The following is a 14,551-nucleotide window of genomic DNA, read 5'->3' on the forward strand; positions in this document are numbered from 1 at the left end:
GTTATACAGTTAGAAACAACAAAACACTAATGAAATTTGATAGGTATCCTTTCCCTAATGCCATCAACAGTAAAGATGCAAACAAAAGTAACTAACATTTGCAGCCATTAATGACATCAATCTACTGCACTGAATTGCAAAGCATCTTTTCTTCTTTCCCCTAAATTCCAAATTTGGAAAACTGGAATGACTGACAATTTAAATGAAAATCAGTGAATTAGTAGTCCCAAGGGAAGAAAGATGCATTTTGTGACCCTATGTTATGACGTTATTTAAGGTAGAAATGGGATAGTAATGGCAAGGCAGAAGAAATATTTAAAATATTACATTCAAATAAATTTAAAATATTAAATATATTTTAAAAATTATTCAAGCATCTTCAAAAAATATAAAGGTGACCAAAAATTTTAAATGTTTTGTAAAAAAATATACTCATGTTTGATTAAAGTAACTTTCATAGTTTTTATATAAATTGTCAAAGAATAGAAATATAAAAGAAAAAATCATCTGCTCCTTGTTCTGTATATTTAATTATACAGATCATCATTAAATACAGTTATTCTGAGTCACTTGAATCCAACCTACTGGTTGTTTTGGCATTTTATATACACATTTCAAGATGCCACTTACATTTTCAAAATTGCTTATTCTCACCAAAACTTTCTGTATGATATTATAGATAAATACAAAAAAGTTAAAGTAGTTGATGGATTCTATCTACTTAAATTTAAACTTCTTTATAATAGATTTTACTGCATTTATAAAATGCAAATAATTTTATTTTAAAATTCAAGATAACATAGAAATAGTGCCTCATATCTAGAATATGACATGTATGTAATTATGATACTTTCTAATCAGAACATTCATGATTTTACACAAATGTATTCAATTATTTCTATCTTCAGTAGGTTAATTTTAATAGTGCTATGATTTCTATCTACAATCCAATAATTAATTTATTCAATTACAAATTCTCAGACAACTTTTCCTTTTATATAAAGCAGCACAATTGAATCTCAGGTACTAATCATTCAAGCTGAAAGCATCCATCACATTTTCTAGGGTTGTGAATAAAGTCCCAAATTTTATTTACTCAGTTTGATTTTTATCTTATTGCAAGTAATAGTGTTATAATGAAACATAGGTATAAAAAAGCCTGATATTTCATCTTTAAAGTACATATTAACACCATAATGTGAAATTCAAACCAACCTAATACAGTCTATGGGTCATATCATTACCATCCAAAACATTTTCTACTCAATTCAACCGTACCAATAAAATGTTTAAGAATCCGGTCATTGTAAGATCTAGGTACCTTAATATCACTTCCATTTAAACACATTCTGTTTATGCGGCTGCCATTTGGTCGGCTAGAATCAATCCAATAGATGAACTCTTCTCTGTAATCAAAGTCTATAGCAATAACGTTGTTTAATCCCTAAAAATAAAAAAGAATATGTTTGAATAATAGTTAATAGTTTATTTTTAAATGTTTTAAGAGTTTATAAGAATCAGTATCTCCTTTTGAATCTAAACAGCGACAGTGATTATGGTAGCATTTGTCACCAATTCTTTTTAAAAGTGTTGTATGTTTATATTTCCCCTACGCAATACACTTAAGATGTTGCATAATTTGTTTGAAAATACTTTCCAAGTAGGCCACAAAATTTTTGGAATATTTCTAGATAATGGTTTCAGTAAAAAGCCAGTAATGTAAAAACAAAACAAAACCAAACCAAATAGCCAGTAATGTAAAAGAAAAACAAAGAAACATGCTTTTAAGGAAATAAAGTGAAAGGCTTTCACTTTTGGTTAATATTAAATATAAGTTCAATACCATTATTATTTGTTCTGTAGAGTAGCCAGAGAAGAGCATACGTCTAAATTGGAAAGATAGAAGATCCCAGAAGATTTAAGATGAGCCCTAGATAGCCATCTGATAAAAGTCAGAAAACAAGCTTTAGAAATTTTACTTTCCACAAAAGCTTTTGTCTGAACAACATAAATGAGCTGCTTCTTTTTTTTTTTTTCATGCTTCAAGTGGTCCCTTAGGCAATACAGTGCCATATTAGAAGTTAAAAGTTATAACCTTACGTGAGTTTTTGACCAAAGAGGAACAGGGTGGTCAACATCTTTGTATTCCACGAGGTGGAGATGTGAGGAAATGCTTCCCTTCAGACTCACCATTATGCATTTTTTAGCAGGTAACAAAACTGAACATGAATTCAGCTGATGGGTGTCTAGAGGCTACAGCTCTTGGATTTGGCATTTCCGCCGTCTCATTTGATTTGAGGATTGTACATCAGGATGTGGGAATCTTCTCAGTTGTTGAATTGTTTAAATGATTGCTTAGGGGTTAGTTTAAGTCTGACCTATTATCAGGGCCCATAGATTTACTACCCCAATGGACTAAAAATACTTGGATCAGGATTTCAATTGTGTTGACTCATTTTAAGGTTTGAATAGTTTATTAATATATAAATGCTTATGGATTAAAAAATAATAGACACTTGGCAAATCCTAAGATATCTGTGCCATGTCTTTATATCTGATGTAAGCTTTTTTACATCAATATTCATCCCAAAGTTGTAGTTAAGTCTCAGATTATTTTAGGGATCATTTATGAGTAGCTGCACCCCTCTAGATAAGAATTAGCATCTTCAGAGAGATAGGTTTTTTTGTTTGCTTTGGTTATTTTGGGGAAGGAGGGAGAGGAAGCATGGTAATTCCCACATCTGAGTTCAGTGACAATATCTATTTTCAAAATTTGGAATTTGATAATAATAATACTGCATTAGATTTATATAGTTCTTTATAAGACTCAGGCCAAGACTAAATCATTACTGTTCAGATTTTATTTCTTTCTAACAATCCCTAGGACTAAGGACGGCCTATGTATAGAATCAACTCAGAAAGGTTCTGGCAAATATTGACTTTTTTCTTCTCTCAGCAGTGCTAAATTCTAGCGGGGATGGTGTTAAAATCATAGGTTCTTATGCTTTTATTTGGTTTAACATGGCCAATCTCTTTTTCTTCAGCTTCTAATTACAAAGTTAACTTGAAATAGCCCAATTCTACAGAATTGCATGCCATTGGTCATTAACAAGAGATACAAGGAGTAAACATGATTCGGTGTAAATTCCTCACTCCCTCTAGATGAATAAATGCAAGTATACTTCCTACTGACAACATTGCTAATCAAGAATAATGACTATAAATGCTAGAAAAACCCAACTAAAATTCAGTCGCTGATTCAAAAGATTCATTAAATATTTATTCATATGCTAAAAACTAGAGGACTCAAACCAAATGCACTTAAGCATACATATCTAGGAAGTTGTCTATGTAAAATGAAGGTTCTAAAATATAAACTGAATATATTTCAAGTTCTGTAGAGGGTTTAATAAATTCATTTCAATAGTAGCTGACAACATCCTTTCTGTTCAAATGCTTTTTTCATCAGAGGAATAAGGCAAATGAGTTAGGATTCTGACAGCCTGGCAATTCAAATGGATAAATTAGAGCTTTATAGGGGAAAGGTAGAGAGAAATTTGTCTCTTACTTTGGCAAAGATTTACCCACAATCCCCTGTCATGGAAGAATTATCCTATTCCTTTCTTTACAATAATCAATTTAGATAATGAAAATCCAATGCCAAATTTAGCAAGTCAACCATAATAAATTAAAGCTGTAAATGCAGAGGAATTGAAGTCCTGAATTCTGACATATCTATCAAGCCAAGCTGGTCATTTTTCTACAGCTTTACCCTTAATCCCCACAGAAAACAGTGCAATTCTCTCTTGGCAGAATTATACAAAAGGAACATTAAAATAGCCAAGGACATGGTCAAAATACTGTCTAAAAACTAGAGTCATCCCAGTGGTTTCAGAGCTGAAAATCGGTTTCATCAAAATCCTATTTGCTTCTTTCATTTCTATAGCTGAAGATTTGCACCCTTTGGTTCAAGATGACTAATTTAGGAAATTGTGTTTTCTTTCTCTATACAATTTTACTGGAATAAAAGGCACTGTTAGAATTGAATTGGATAACATATTGGGAAGCTACTTGATTAATTTTAATTTCTAAAATCCATATTATTAAAGTGCACTTTCTAAAAGTAGTGTATGAATTTATGTTATAGCTGCCACAGTTACAACTATGTTTTAAAATATATAGGGTAAAAAAAATTATACCAGTTGTTATAATTTTATGCTATAAAGCTTCAGGAGATTATTACTGACTACAACAAATGTAATAAAACTCAAGATATTAGGGTAAATTGTTCTTCCTAATCACCTACACACAAAATTCCCAAATAATTAAGGCAAAGATGTTGTCTTTTCATTTATTTTGACTGACAGAGAATATGGATAGATAATTACTTCCATTTTCTACTTTATTTTGCATATGGACACAAAATCTCTGAGGGAGAAAAAAGGTTTCTACTGCATAGAACTCGTTGAAAATTTCTATAACGCTATGATGAAATTGTGGCTGAAAATATTCTTGACAGAAATGATACATTCTTAGCAGACCACAGGGAAAACCAGATGTAAGGATTGTCTTCAGTTTTTTGGGTCTCTATTTCCTTATTCAGTGGTCACCATCAACAAACACTCTCCAAAGACACAAGTGTTCAGAGTTCTCATGAGCTTTCTCATCTTCCTCACTCCCTCTTCATTTCCATAAATACTACACTAAGAAATTGCCTGACATTTACCCCCATTTAGATACTAGTGATTGGCAATAGTCTAAAATGATACCACCAGGAAAAAAAAGTGCCATCTGAAAGTGTGCATTAAAGTGTTTAGGTATAGACTTAAATGATGTATAGAGCAAAAACCCATTTTGTTCCATTAAGAACAATCTCTGATAGCATATTAGTCATGAAAAGCAACAAAAGGGATATCAGCAAAAATATCCTGAGGCACGGAGTTGGAAATAAAGCAAGAAGCTATCATTGAAGCTCTGTTGTAGTTCTTTCATGAAGTCAATAAATATTGTTGCTGCCTGAGTTAAATTTGTGGTTTAGCTGAGCTTATAAATAGGGTAGTCTAAAGAGAGAACTTTCTCTCTTTAAGATAGCACAGTCTAAAAGGAAGACATGTTAAAAGACAAAACCTAGTAGAGAGAAAATAATTGTGTCCCTGTTCCAGAGACCATAGAAGGAAATCAGCAGCCAGTGCACCTAACTTTGAGGGTATAGAGAGGCTTAGAGAGGATGTGGAGAAATACTCAAGAGAAAGATCATTTTATTTTTTTCTTTTTTCTTTTTTTGGGTTTTTTGGGGTGAGGAAGATTGGCCCTGAGCCAACATCTGTTGCCCATCTTCCTACTTTTTTTTGCTTGAGGAAGATTGCCCCTAAGCTAACGTCTGTGCCAATATTTCCTCTATTTTGTGTGTGGGATGCCACCACAGCATGGCTTGATGAGCGGTGTGTAGGTCCACACTCAGGATCCAAACCCATGAACCTTGGTCTGCCAAAGTGGAGTGCGCGAACTTAATCACTACACCACCAGGCCAGCCCCAGGAGATCATTTTCAATATTTTGTAAGTTTGATACAAGCTTAAAATTTAACTGCACAAAAAAAAAAAGAATTAAATTAAGTTAAATAATGTAGAAAACCATTTTGGAAGCAAAAAATTTTCCATTTTAAAGCAGGTATGTATATTTTAAACTTTCTCCCTAACGATACTTCTCTTATATTATTCACCTCTTAAAGAGATAGTTGTCTAATTCTTATACTTTAAATAGATTTCTGTTGCGTTTTTATAAACAACATAAAAATATCTTACATTTAACCCATCTCCTAAGTTCCAGAATTAGAGAGAAAGGCAGTAGGATACAGCGAATGTTGTGGCACACTCCAAAGTGAAAAGTAAGAGTGTAAACCTCACAGACATTCACACATACGGCAGGTATGCAAGTGGTAAGCGCATGGAAAGTTCGAGGACTCCGGTGAATTGCAAGGCGTGGGCTTTATGTCAAAATGGCAGCTGCTACACAGCTTGGATTGTGGCTATTCAGGGATGTGAGCCCAGCAGTGCTACACCTTCCTATGTTTTCATGAGTAGCCAGAAATCTGGATTTTAATGTGAAATTTTCATTTTTGATCTATGACTTAGAAAAAAGCTGGAAAATCTAACTCTGTCAGGAAGAGTCAATATCACATTTGCTAATGAACATTTGCACTTTAGATTAAATCCTTAAGCAAAATGAATGAAACTCATACTAGCAGTGGAGGAATCCATCAGTAGGTGGCAAACATAATTTTAGTTAAGTAAGTATTCTTTATGGTGCTGAAAATCACCGCATGAATGGCCTTCTTCGTCTATGACTAACACTGGTATAAACATGCTACGAAAACAAGAAATATCGCCATTTTTGGCACATTTGTTCTAGGCAGTGCTTTCAAATATTCATGTCACTATTATACAGTATGGGGGCAAAGAGAATTTTGTAGCAGGAAAGACAAAACTAAATCTTTCCAAGGAAGCTATGTCTCCTGATAACTAAAAATATGCTATAACTGTGATTTCTCTAATCCATATAGTAATCGCTCTATTTTTAATGATTTGATTTTATGCTATCTCCACTGCAGACTGGAAGAAAAAAGTTGAGATGAGCAATTCACAGTTTTCTATCTTGTCATAAAAATGGAGATCATATCTTTTCATCTTAAATAACATATATGAATAAACTCTGACACTAGGTTCAAGCGTCAAAACAGATGAGTGCAGATTCTCTTAAAGTAGCTGGGTTGAGGGATGAAGAGAGGAAGACTAAAAATATGTGCCTCACAACCTTTTAACCATGACGGGGTTACATCATGCTTTTGCTCCCTTGCTAATTCCAGATTTTAAAGGCAAGGGATCATCAATCTCATTTTATTTCCTGGTTCTATGAGCAGAAACTTGAAGTTCCAGAAAAGGCGTTTATTTTTAAATCCCAAGAGGGAAAAAACCAATTTGGGTAATGCGCAAAATACCTTAAAAGAGAATTTTATGCTTTCTCTAATCTAATTATGCTTAACATAGTTTTTTCCTTGCGTTCATTATAGTCTGCATCTTTTACTTTCTTTTATATAGTCTGATGTGACAAGTTGGGAGCGTCACCTAGACAATTCAAACAAAAAGTTTATGGTAATCTCATATACATACATGCATGTATCCATGAATAAGTGCTTCATCAATTCTAATTGTGAAATATTTCTACAGCTCTAATGTATATCTGAGTGACCATATCAAATATTATGAAATCATCATAAGAATGTCATACCTGTTTTAAAAGTGTGTAGTTGGAGCCATCAGTGCTAATTTTCCTTATCTCATGCTGATCAGCAAGAATTAGAAAAGCTTCTTCATCTAAACACCAAGACAAAAAAACATATTAGACATTCAATATTCATGATTTTCAACTCTGCTTAGTTTCAGTTTAGTTTCTGCAGCAATGTAAATTCAAATGCAGTGCCCTCTGGTAGATTAATGGTTAAAAACTCATACTGAGCTCCTCAGTTGATAATTAAATGAAAGGATAGCATATACTCATGCAGTACAGAAACCTAGATGATTCTAAATCCTTCTCTTTCTCTTAATTTTCTTGAACATTAAAATATCTAATTTATTTGAAATTAGTGGAAAATATCTGCTGTTATAAACTGATTTTTAAATTAATTTCAGAAAAGGATAATCTACACCTATCTAAGAAACCTACAGTACAGCTAAACATTCATATAATCAGAAAATTCTTTATCATCAAATAACCAACTTATATGCTCAGAACAACTTTAGTGAAGGCCAAGAGTGTCATTGCATACATAAACTTTGCTCATCTGTTTGGGGGCTTTTCTTAAATAATTTCTGAACTCCAGGTTCTAGAATCTTTGTCTATTAATTTTACCTTTCCTCATGAGATTTATTTTTTAATCCTTTAATAGTCTTTATTTCCTGCTGATAGTTTGACTAACATGTTTTAGAATCTCATATGTTCTAGAATTTAGGAAAGATAATAATAAGAATATGACCATGCTCCATATATATGAAGATCATATAAATCTTTAGATTCGGTTTTCTGCTCAGAATTTATTTGGAAACAAACTGTATTCTTAAATAAAAGATATTCAGAAAGTTTTGTATAGCATAGTTATTTGAACATATATCTGAGTAATTTAAAGTCAATTTGACTACATTCTTGATTGCTATAATCTTAAATCAATTCAATAAAAATTGTGTTCAAACTCTTTTTAAATATCTTTGTTTCTAAAATGTATTCATATACATAGTTGCCAGGTAAGCAAATATAATGTCAGCAGAAATTAGAAAAAGCAATGAAAAAAGTAGTCATTTTATGTAATTTAATGTGGATGTTATTGCAAATAATTCATTTTACAGAGTTATTGTTCCCTTTGTTTAATTTATGTTCAAAATTATTACTTTTTTCCTCCTTTAGTTTCACCGTAAATATCTAATATGTAGAGTACTATATTTATATTTTAGCATACTGTATGTCAGGGATTAGAAATGTGTGTCGCACATGCTGGACATCCCTTTCCATCAGTGACGGCAGTGTGCTAATCAATGATTCCAGTCTTCCTATTGAGGCTAAACTGAGACGCAGAACCCTACTCGACAGAGTCAGCTCTCAAGTTGAAGGTGCCTTGCCATCTCTGCCAATACAGTTCTACATGAAAAAATATAAAATTAATCAGTCACATTCTACCTCAATACTTAGGCAGTTCTATTCTTTACAACTTAAATGTAAGACCAGAAACCATAAAACTTCTAGAAAAAAACATAGGGAAAAAGCTCCTTGACATATGCCTTGGTAATGACTTTTTGAATATAACACAAAAAGCACAAGCAATAAAGGCAAAAATAAGTAAGTAAGACTATATCAAACTAAAAAGCTTCTGTACAGCATAAGAAAAATCAACATAATTAAAAGATAACCTACAGAATGGGAGAAAATACTTACAAACCATGTATCTGATAAGGGGTTAATATCCAAAATACATAAAGAACTCATACAAATCAATAAACAATCTGATTAAAAACTGGGCAGAGGAAATGAATAGATATTTTTTTCCAAAGAAGACATACAAACGGCCAACAGGTACATGAAAAGATGCTTAACATCACAAATCACAGGAAAAAGCAAATCAAATCACAATGAGATAGTACCCCACATCTGTTAGAATGGCTATCACCAAAAAGACAAGAGATAAGTGTCGGCAAGGATGTGGAGAAAAGGGAACACTTGTGCACTATTGGTGGAAATGTAAATTGGTGCAGCCACTATGGAAACAGTATGGAGGTTCCTCAAAAAATTAGAAGTAGAACTACCATATGATCCAGCAATCTCACTTCTGGGTATATATCCAAAGGAAACAAAAACAGAGTATCAAAGATATATCTGCACAGCCATGTTTATTGCAGCATTATTCACAATAGCCAAGGTATGGACACAAACTGTCTGTCAATGGATGAATGGATAAGGAACATGGAATGGAATGGAATATTATTCAACCATGAGGAAGAATAAAATCCTGTCATTTGTGACAACTTGGAAGGTACTCAAGGACATTATGCTAAGTGAAATAAGTCAAACAGAGAAAGACAAATACTATATGATATCACTTATATGGGGAATCTAAAAATGCCAAACTCATAGAATTGACTGGTGGTTCCCAGGGTCTGAAGAGTGAGGGAAATGGGGAGATGTTGACTAAAGAATATAAACTTTCAGTCAGAAAATAAATAAGCTCTGGGGATCTAATGTACTTCATTGTGATTCCAGATAACAACACTGTACTATATACACGGCTGCTAAGAGAGCAGATCTTAAATGTTCTCACCACAAAAAAGAAATCATAATTATGTGAAGTGATGGGGATATAGCTACCACTACAGTGGTAATCATACTGCAGTATATAAGTGTATCAAATCAACAAGTCCTGCACCTTAAAGTTAGACAATGTCATTTGTCAATTATACTTCAGCAATGTTGTGAAAAATCTAGCCTCTCCTTAGCAAAAGATTTCCACTTCAAGAACATATTTTTTGTATCAAAATTTTTATTAGCTTCTCATTATTATTGCTAATGGGAAACAACTACAGCATGGCTACATGCTATAGCAAGACCCAAATTATAATGATTAGCATTCATCTCCTTTGCACAATTCTCTATGAAAGGTTTAAAGTAATGGAAACATTGAGTAGTTTTTTAGATTTTATCTCTTCTCCTTATTGCATGTCACTAAATGCATGATGTGTCAAACAGTTAGCTGGCCAAAAACAGGTATGTTGGCAAATAAAACAATGAGCTCCAAATAATACACAAATAGATTCATAGATAAATATTCCAAAAGGAAGTAAAAGTGGAATAAAAGTTGAAACAAGTTATTTTTTTCTGCATAATGTGCAAAGTTTTAACCTGTTAAAAAATAATTTTATAATTCCTGTCCCAGGTATTTAGATAAGAAAACATCTAAAGTTTTAAACATTGTCACCAAGATACATATATATGAGAAACAGGTAATGCTATGTAATTCATTATCCGCAAAAATGACATAAGGAGGATAGAGATACCTTATCTACCATTATTTTGCCCATTTTAACATTCATTATTATATATTGCTTTGTATCATTTTAACATGTCTGATTTTGTCCTCTCATGACTTACAATATTTTTTAAGTTATGGGCCATGTTTTACTGAATTTTCTAATTTACAAAGTCAAGCACATTGCTTGAAACAAACAGAAGTTTAATAATATTTGCTGAATCACTGAAAGAATTCAAATAGTTTTACATAACTGATTTATTGTTATTGTTGTCACCATTATTACTATCATCATTGACCTATTGTTCTCCTTGGCATGCATGTATGAATGCGTGTGGTGTAGGAGAGAAGGAAAAACTATTACAACACTGCCACAATGGGCTCTTCAATAGTCTTGGCCAAACCTGTTGCTAAGAACCTGTGATTCAGCAGGAAGCAGTGCTAGAGATAGTTCTTACTTGTGAGCACTCTCAAAAGCTAGAAAACACTAAATAATTCAGAAGACTATAATGCAGTGTTATTACAAACAGAGCAGTTGGTGGACAGCACACAAAATCAGAGTGACAGATTCCCGTATCAAGGTAAGTAGGAAAGAATTTTGATTTCACAGAAACAGCAAAGAGGAGTGAATTCAAAAAGAATGACTATACAATGCAGGATCCATGTGTATAACTGAGGTTGCATCAGTGGACAAGTTCAGTTCGATACCTGAGAGTGATTTGCATCCATTTGGGTTACCAGGTTGTATTTCATATCCATCTGTACAGAGGCACTTGTAGGTCCCATATGTATTGATGCATTGCTGGCTACACGGAAAGCCCAAAGAGCATTCATCAATGTCTACACATGTTTTACCATCATCCTTCAGCTGGAATCCAGGCCAGCATTTGCACTGGAGAACGAAAAGCAAGCATATTCAATTCATATCATTGTCATTGTCCTTTCTATCTGATACCCCTTTAGCACAATTCAAGCAAGAGAATCATTTAAGAATAGATAATGGCACATCTTGTCCTTTAGCAATTAACCTTTAATAAGAATTACATATGTTATTAAGTAAAGTTAAAAAAGGATTCGCCCAAATATCTTCATTTGATCATCTGAGGTTGGCAAGATTACAAAAGTTAACTGACATCACCAAAACCATGAGGCTAGAGAATGGCAAAGAAAACATAACTAAACTGCCAACTTCTTTTGTTCTTTTTCTATTGCTTTATACTATCTTCTTAAAAGATTTTAACAACCATAAAAATTAACCGTCATGTGGAGCTTGGAAGTTTACTAACATTGTCACAAATATTATTTCACTAAAGCCTTACAGAAATATATGATATGCTTATTATTAGCCTTAGTTAACTGATGAGAAACCTAGAGACACAAAGGTGAAGTTGCCCAGATAAAACCAGTAGGAGAGCTAAGGCCGTTTATAATTTTTAACGCCTAGTAAGGCTCAATTAACATTTATCGTCTGCATCTGATTCCATAATGTGACATGTTGATGCTGTCTGGAGAAATAATAATATTAACATAGTTTCCCCACCATAATCAAATCAATTCGTATCATCAAATCTTTTCTTCAGCATCTCTATCGTGTTCCATATGGCCCTCTGATGATGATATGCAATATTTACTAACAGGCATGTCATTTCTGAATACAATGTCACGTCATAAATGTCTTTGACTTCCTGAAAACAGTGAGGCACTGTGATTGGCCACTGTTTTCCAGTTCCATATTCAATCCCTGCCAAGTAGAATATGAAAATTATAATTATACAAAATGAACCAATAATTGGCCAGATGATTATAATCATATTAACCTTTACCAAGACTGTTTAGTGGTCTTTGAATAAAGGAATTTGTGAGTATTGAGTAAGACAATGAGTTAAGAAGGAACTCTGAATTGTTAAGAGTAACTAGTACTCAAGAGTTATTCATAGTAAACATTTTATAATCTAGATCATTTAATTGAGGGTAAAAGTGATGACAGAGCTTTGTATCTACTGGGGAAAATGTTAGAGAGACATATGTACATATTAATAAATAGTCAACAAACAATTAATTGAGGGGTAGAATTTTTTTAAGTACAAATTGGAGTTCATTACTTAAGGGGAAGATACATCAACTTCACCTGAAAGCGCTCAAAAGATAAATAAATACCTTTTCCTAAGCCCTTTTACAAGGGTTGAATCCCTTTAAGCTCTTAGCACTTTCATCTTCAACAATTTACACCAATATTTATCTAATAATCCTCAGCAATTATGAGGGGTTTTTTAAAATCTCTAGAACCCCCTAGCAAGCCAGCAAATCAAAGCAAAAGCCACAGCTTGATTTCCCAAACTCCTTTCATCATCTCTTAGTCTATGACCAAGTTACTTTCTTGAGAAGACTCATCCTGCTACCTAATTTAGGAAGTCAGAGGAATTGTTGCTTTGCTATGGGAAAAGAAAATGAGATGCTTAATGTCACCGAAGAGTACACGTAAAAGTGGTTAAAATGGTAAATTTTGTATCACATGTATTTTACTACAATTCTTTAAAATAAATAATTTTTTTTAAAATAAGAAACTGACTGGAAATAAGAAGGCATCACTGAAAAGGACTAGAAATTAATTATGTGATTGGGAAGCCAGAAGACTTATAGGCAGACACCAGGCAGTGTTGTATCAAGGGGCACTTTAGGACAAGTGAAAGGAAATTTTGTAGAATGTGTCGAATTCTTCTCAAAGAGTATTATAAAAAGAAATAGTGTACCAATTTTAATTTCTGATTTCTGAAAATCACTTTGAATGGCTAATGTCAGGCTTATAGAACTACTACTATAGCAAATATATGACTTGGATAAAAACACATTTATGGAAAATTAATTTCTTGAAAGTAAAGTTAACATCAACTGAATGAAATATACATTTCTATAAGCAAATAAAATTAAGATGTTTAAGGTTTACAGTAAGTTTCTAAAATTGTTTATTGAAAGAGAAGATTTTTAAAAAGATAATTTCCTCCTCAATCCGTTAACCTTGTTTTAACAAAAATAGTTTGGATCCCAAATAATCAAAAGGCGACTGTGGGAAATTCTACTAGCCTAACTTTCATAAATTGAATGAAAGAAAATAATAATCTTTTGCATCTCCAAAGATGAAAGATGAGATTCAACTATATTTAATAGAAAATCACAGCTTAAAAATTTCTCACCTTCATTTAAAAAGAAAGACAATTTTTATGAAAGAGATTTATATGAAAATAGTGTCATGTTAATTTTCCTCATCATCAAAAACTATTTCAAATTTTTTTGATTTATATTAATTTCTATATTGGATAATATAGCTACCGGAAAGAAATGTAGTTCTTCAAACTTTTCCTATCACTTCCAGGAAAATTTCTCTGCAGCATTTTAAGTGATATTTGACAAATATTGAGTATTTTATTTCTAACATGTACATTAAAAATTACTTCTCTCCCAGAAGTGTATTTATTTTTACATGGTAAATTATCCTTCCCATAAAAATAAGATTCTCACTTTAGTAAATGTTATTACTCCCTTTTGAATAGTTTGGATATATTGTATTTGTTTTACAGCAAACGTGCAAATTGCTCACAGTCCATAGGGTCTAAATTTTGCTTTTGTAAGCAATTTTCATCTTATTGTAGAATTTGGAGGAGGCCTTCTTGTCATGTTCTGCTGATATTGTAATGAGAAATAAGTTACTGGATAGTCTTCCCCATTCGCTGGAAAAGAGAAACCCATCAACTGAAGTTTTTTCCCCAAATAGACAACGATTTTGTTGTACATAAGCCTTTTTACTGAATTTCCTATCAATAAATTGTCTTAAATAAAACTATATATGTGTGTGTATATATGTGTATATATATAATCTCAGTACAATATGTAAAATATTTGCCTTGAACTTTTGCTTAGATCTTTTATTTATGATTCTAGCCTCGACTCCTTGAATTTTTATACTGATTTTGCTTCCCCCAACATACAT

The 14,551-nt window shown here is 32.4% G+C and overlaps 1 protein-coding gene across 5 annotated transcripts in view; it reads right to left on the minus strand.

The window, feature by feature from the left end:
• Window positions 1–14,551, minus strand: part of LRP1B (LDL receptor related protein 1B) — a 1,812,874-nt gene that overhangs the window by 236,268 nt on the left and 1,562,055 nt on the right. For all 5 annotated transcript variants that reach the window (XM_044768977.2, XM_070507612.1, XM_070507613.1 and 2 more), the window contains exons 56-58: window positions 11,275–11,458; window positions 7,287–7,372; window positions 1,322–1,444 (exon numbers count right to left, since the gene is read on the minus strand). In XM_044768977.2, coding sequence (XP_044624912.2) covers window positions 1,322–1,444; window positions 7,287–7,372; window positions 11,275–11,458 — 393 coding nt within the window. The remainder of the gene's footprint in view (window positions 1–1,321; window positions 1,445–7,286; window positions 7,373–11,274; window positions 11,459–14,551) is intronic.

This window comes from Equus asinus, chromosome 4, assembly GCF_041296235.1.
Source record: "Equus asinus isolate D_3611 breed Donkey chromosome 4, EquAss-T2T_v2, whole genome shotgun sequence".
In the NCBI taxonomy this organism is placed as follows: Eukaryota; Metazoa; Chordata; class Mammalia; order Perissodactyla; family Equidae; genus Equus; species Equus asinus.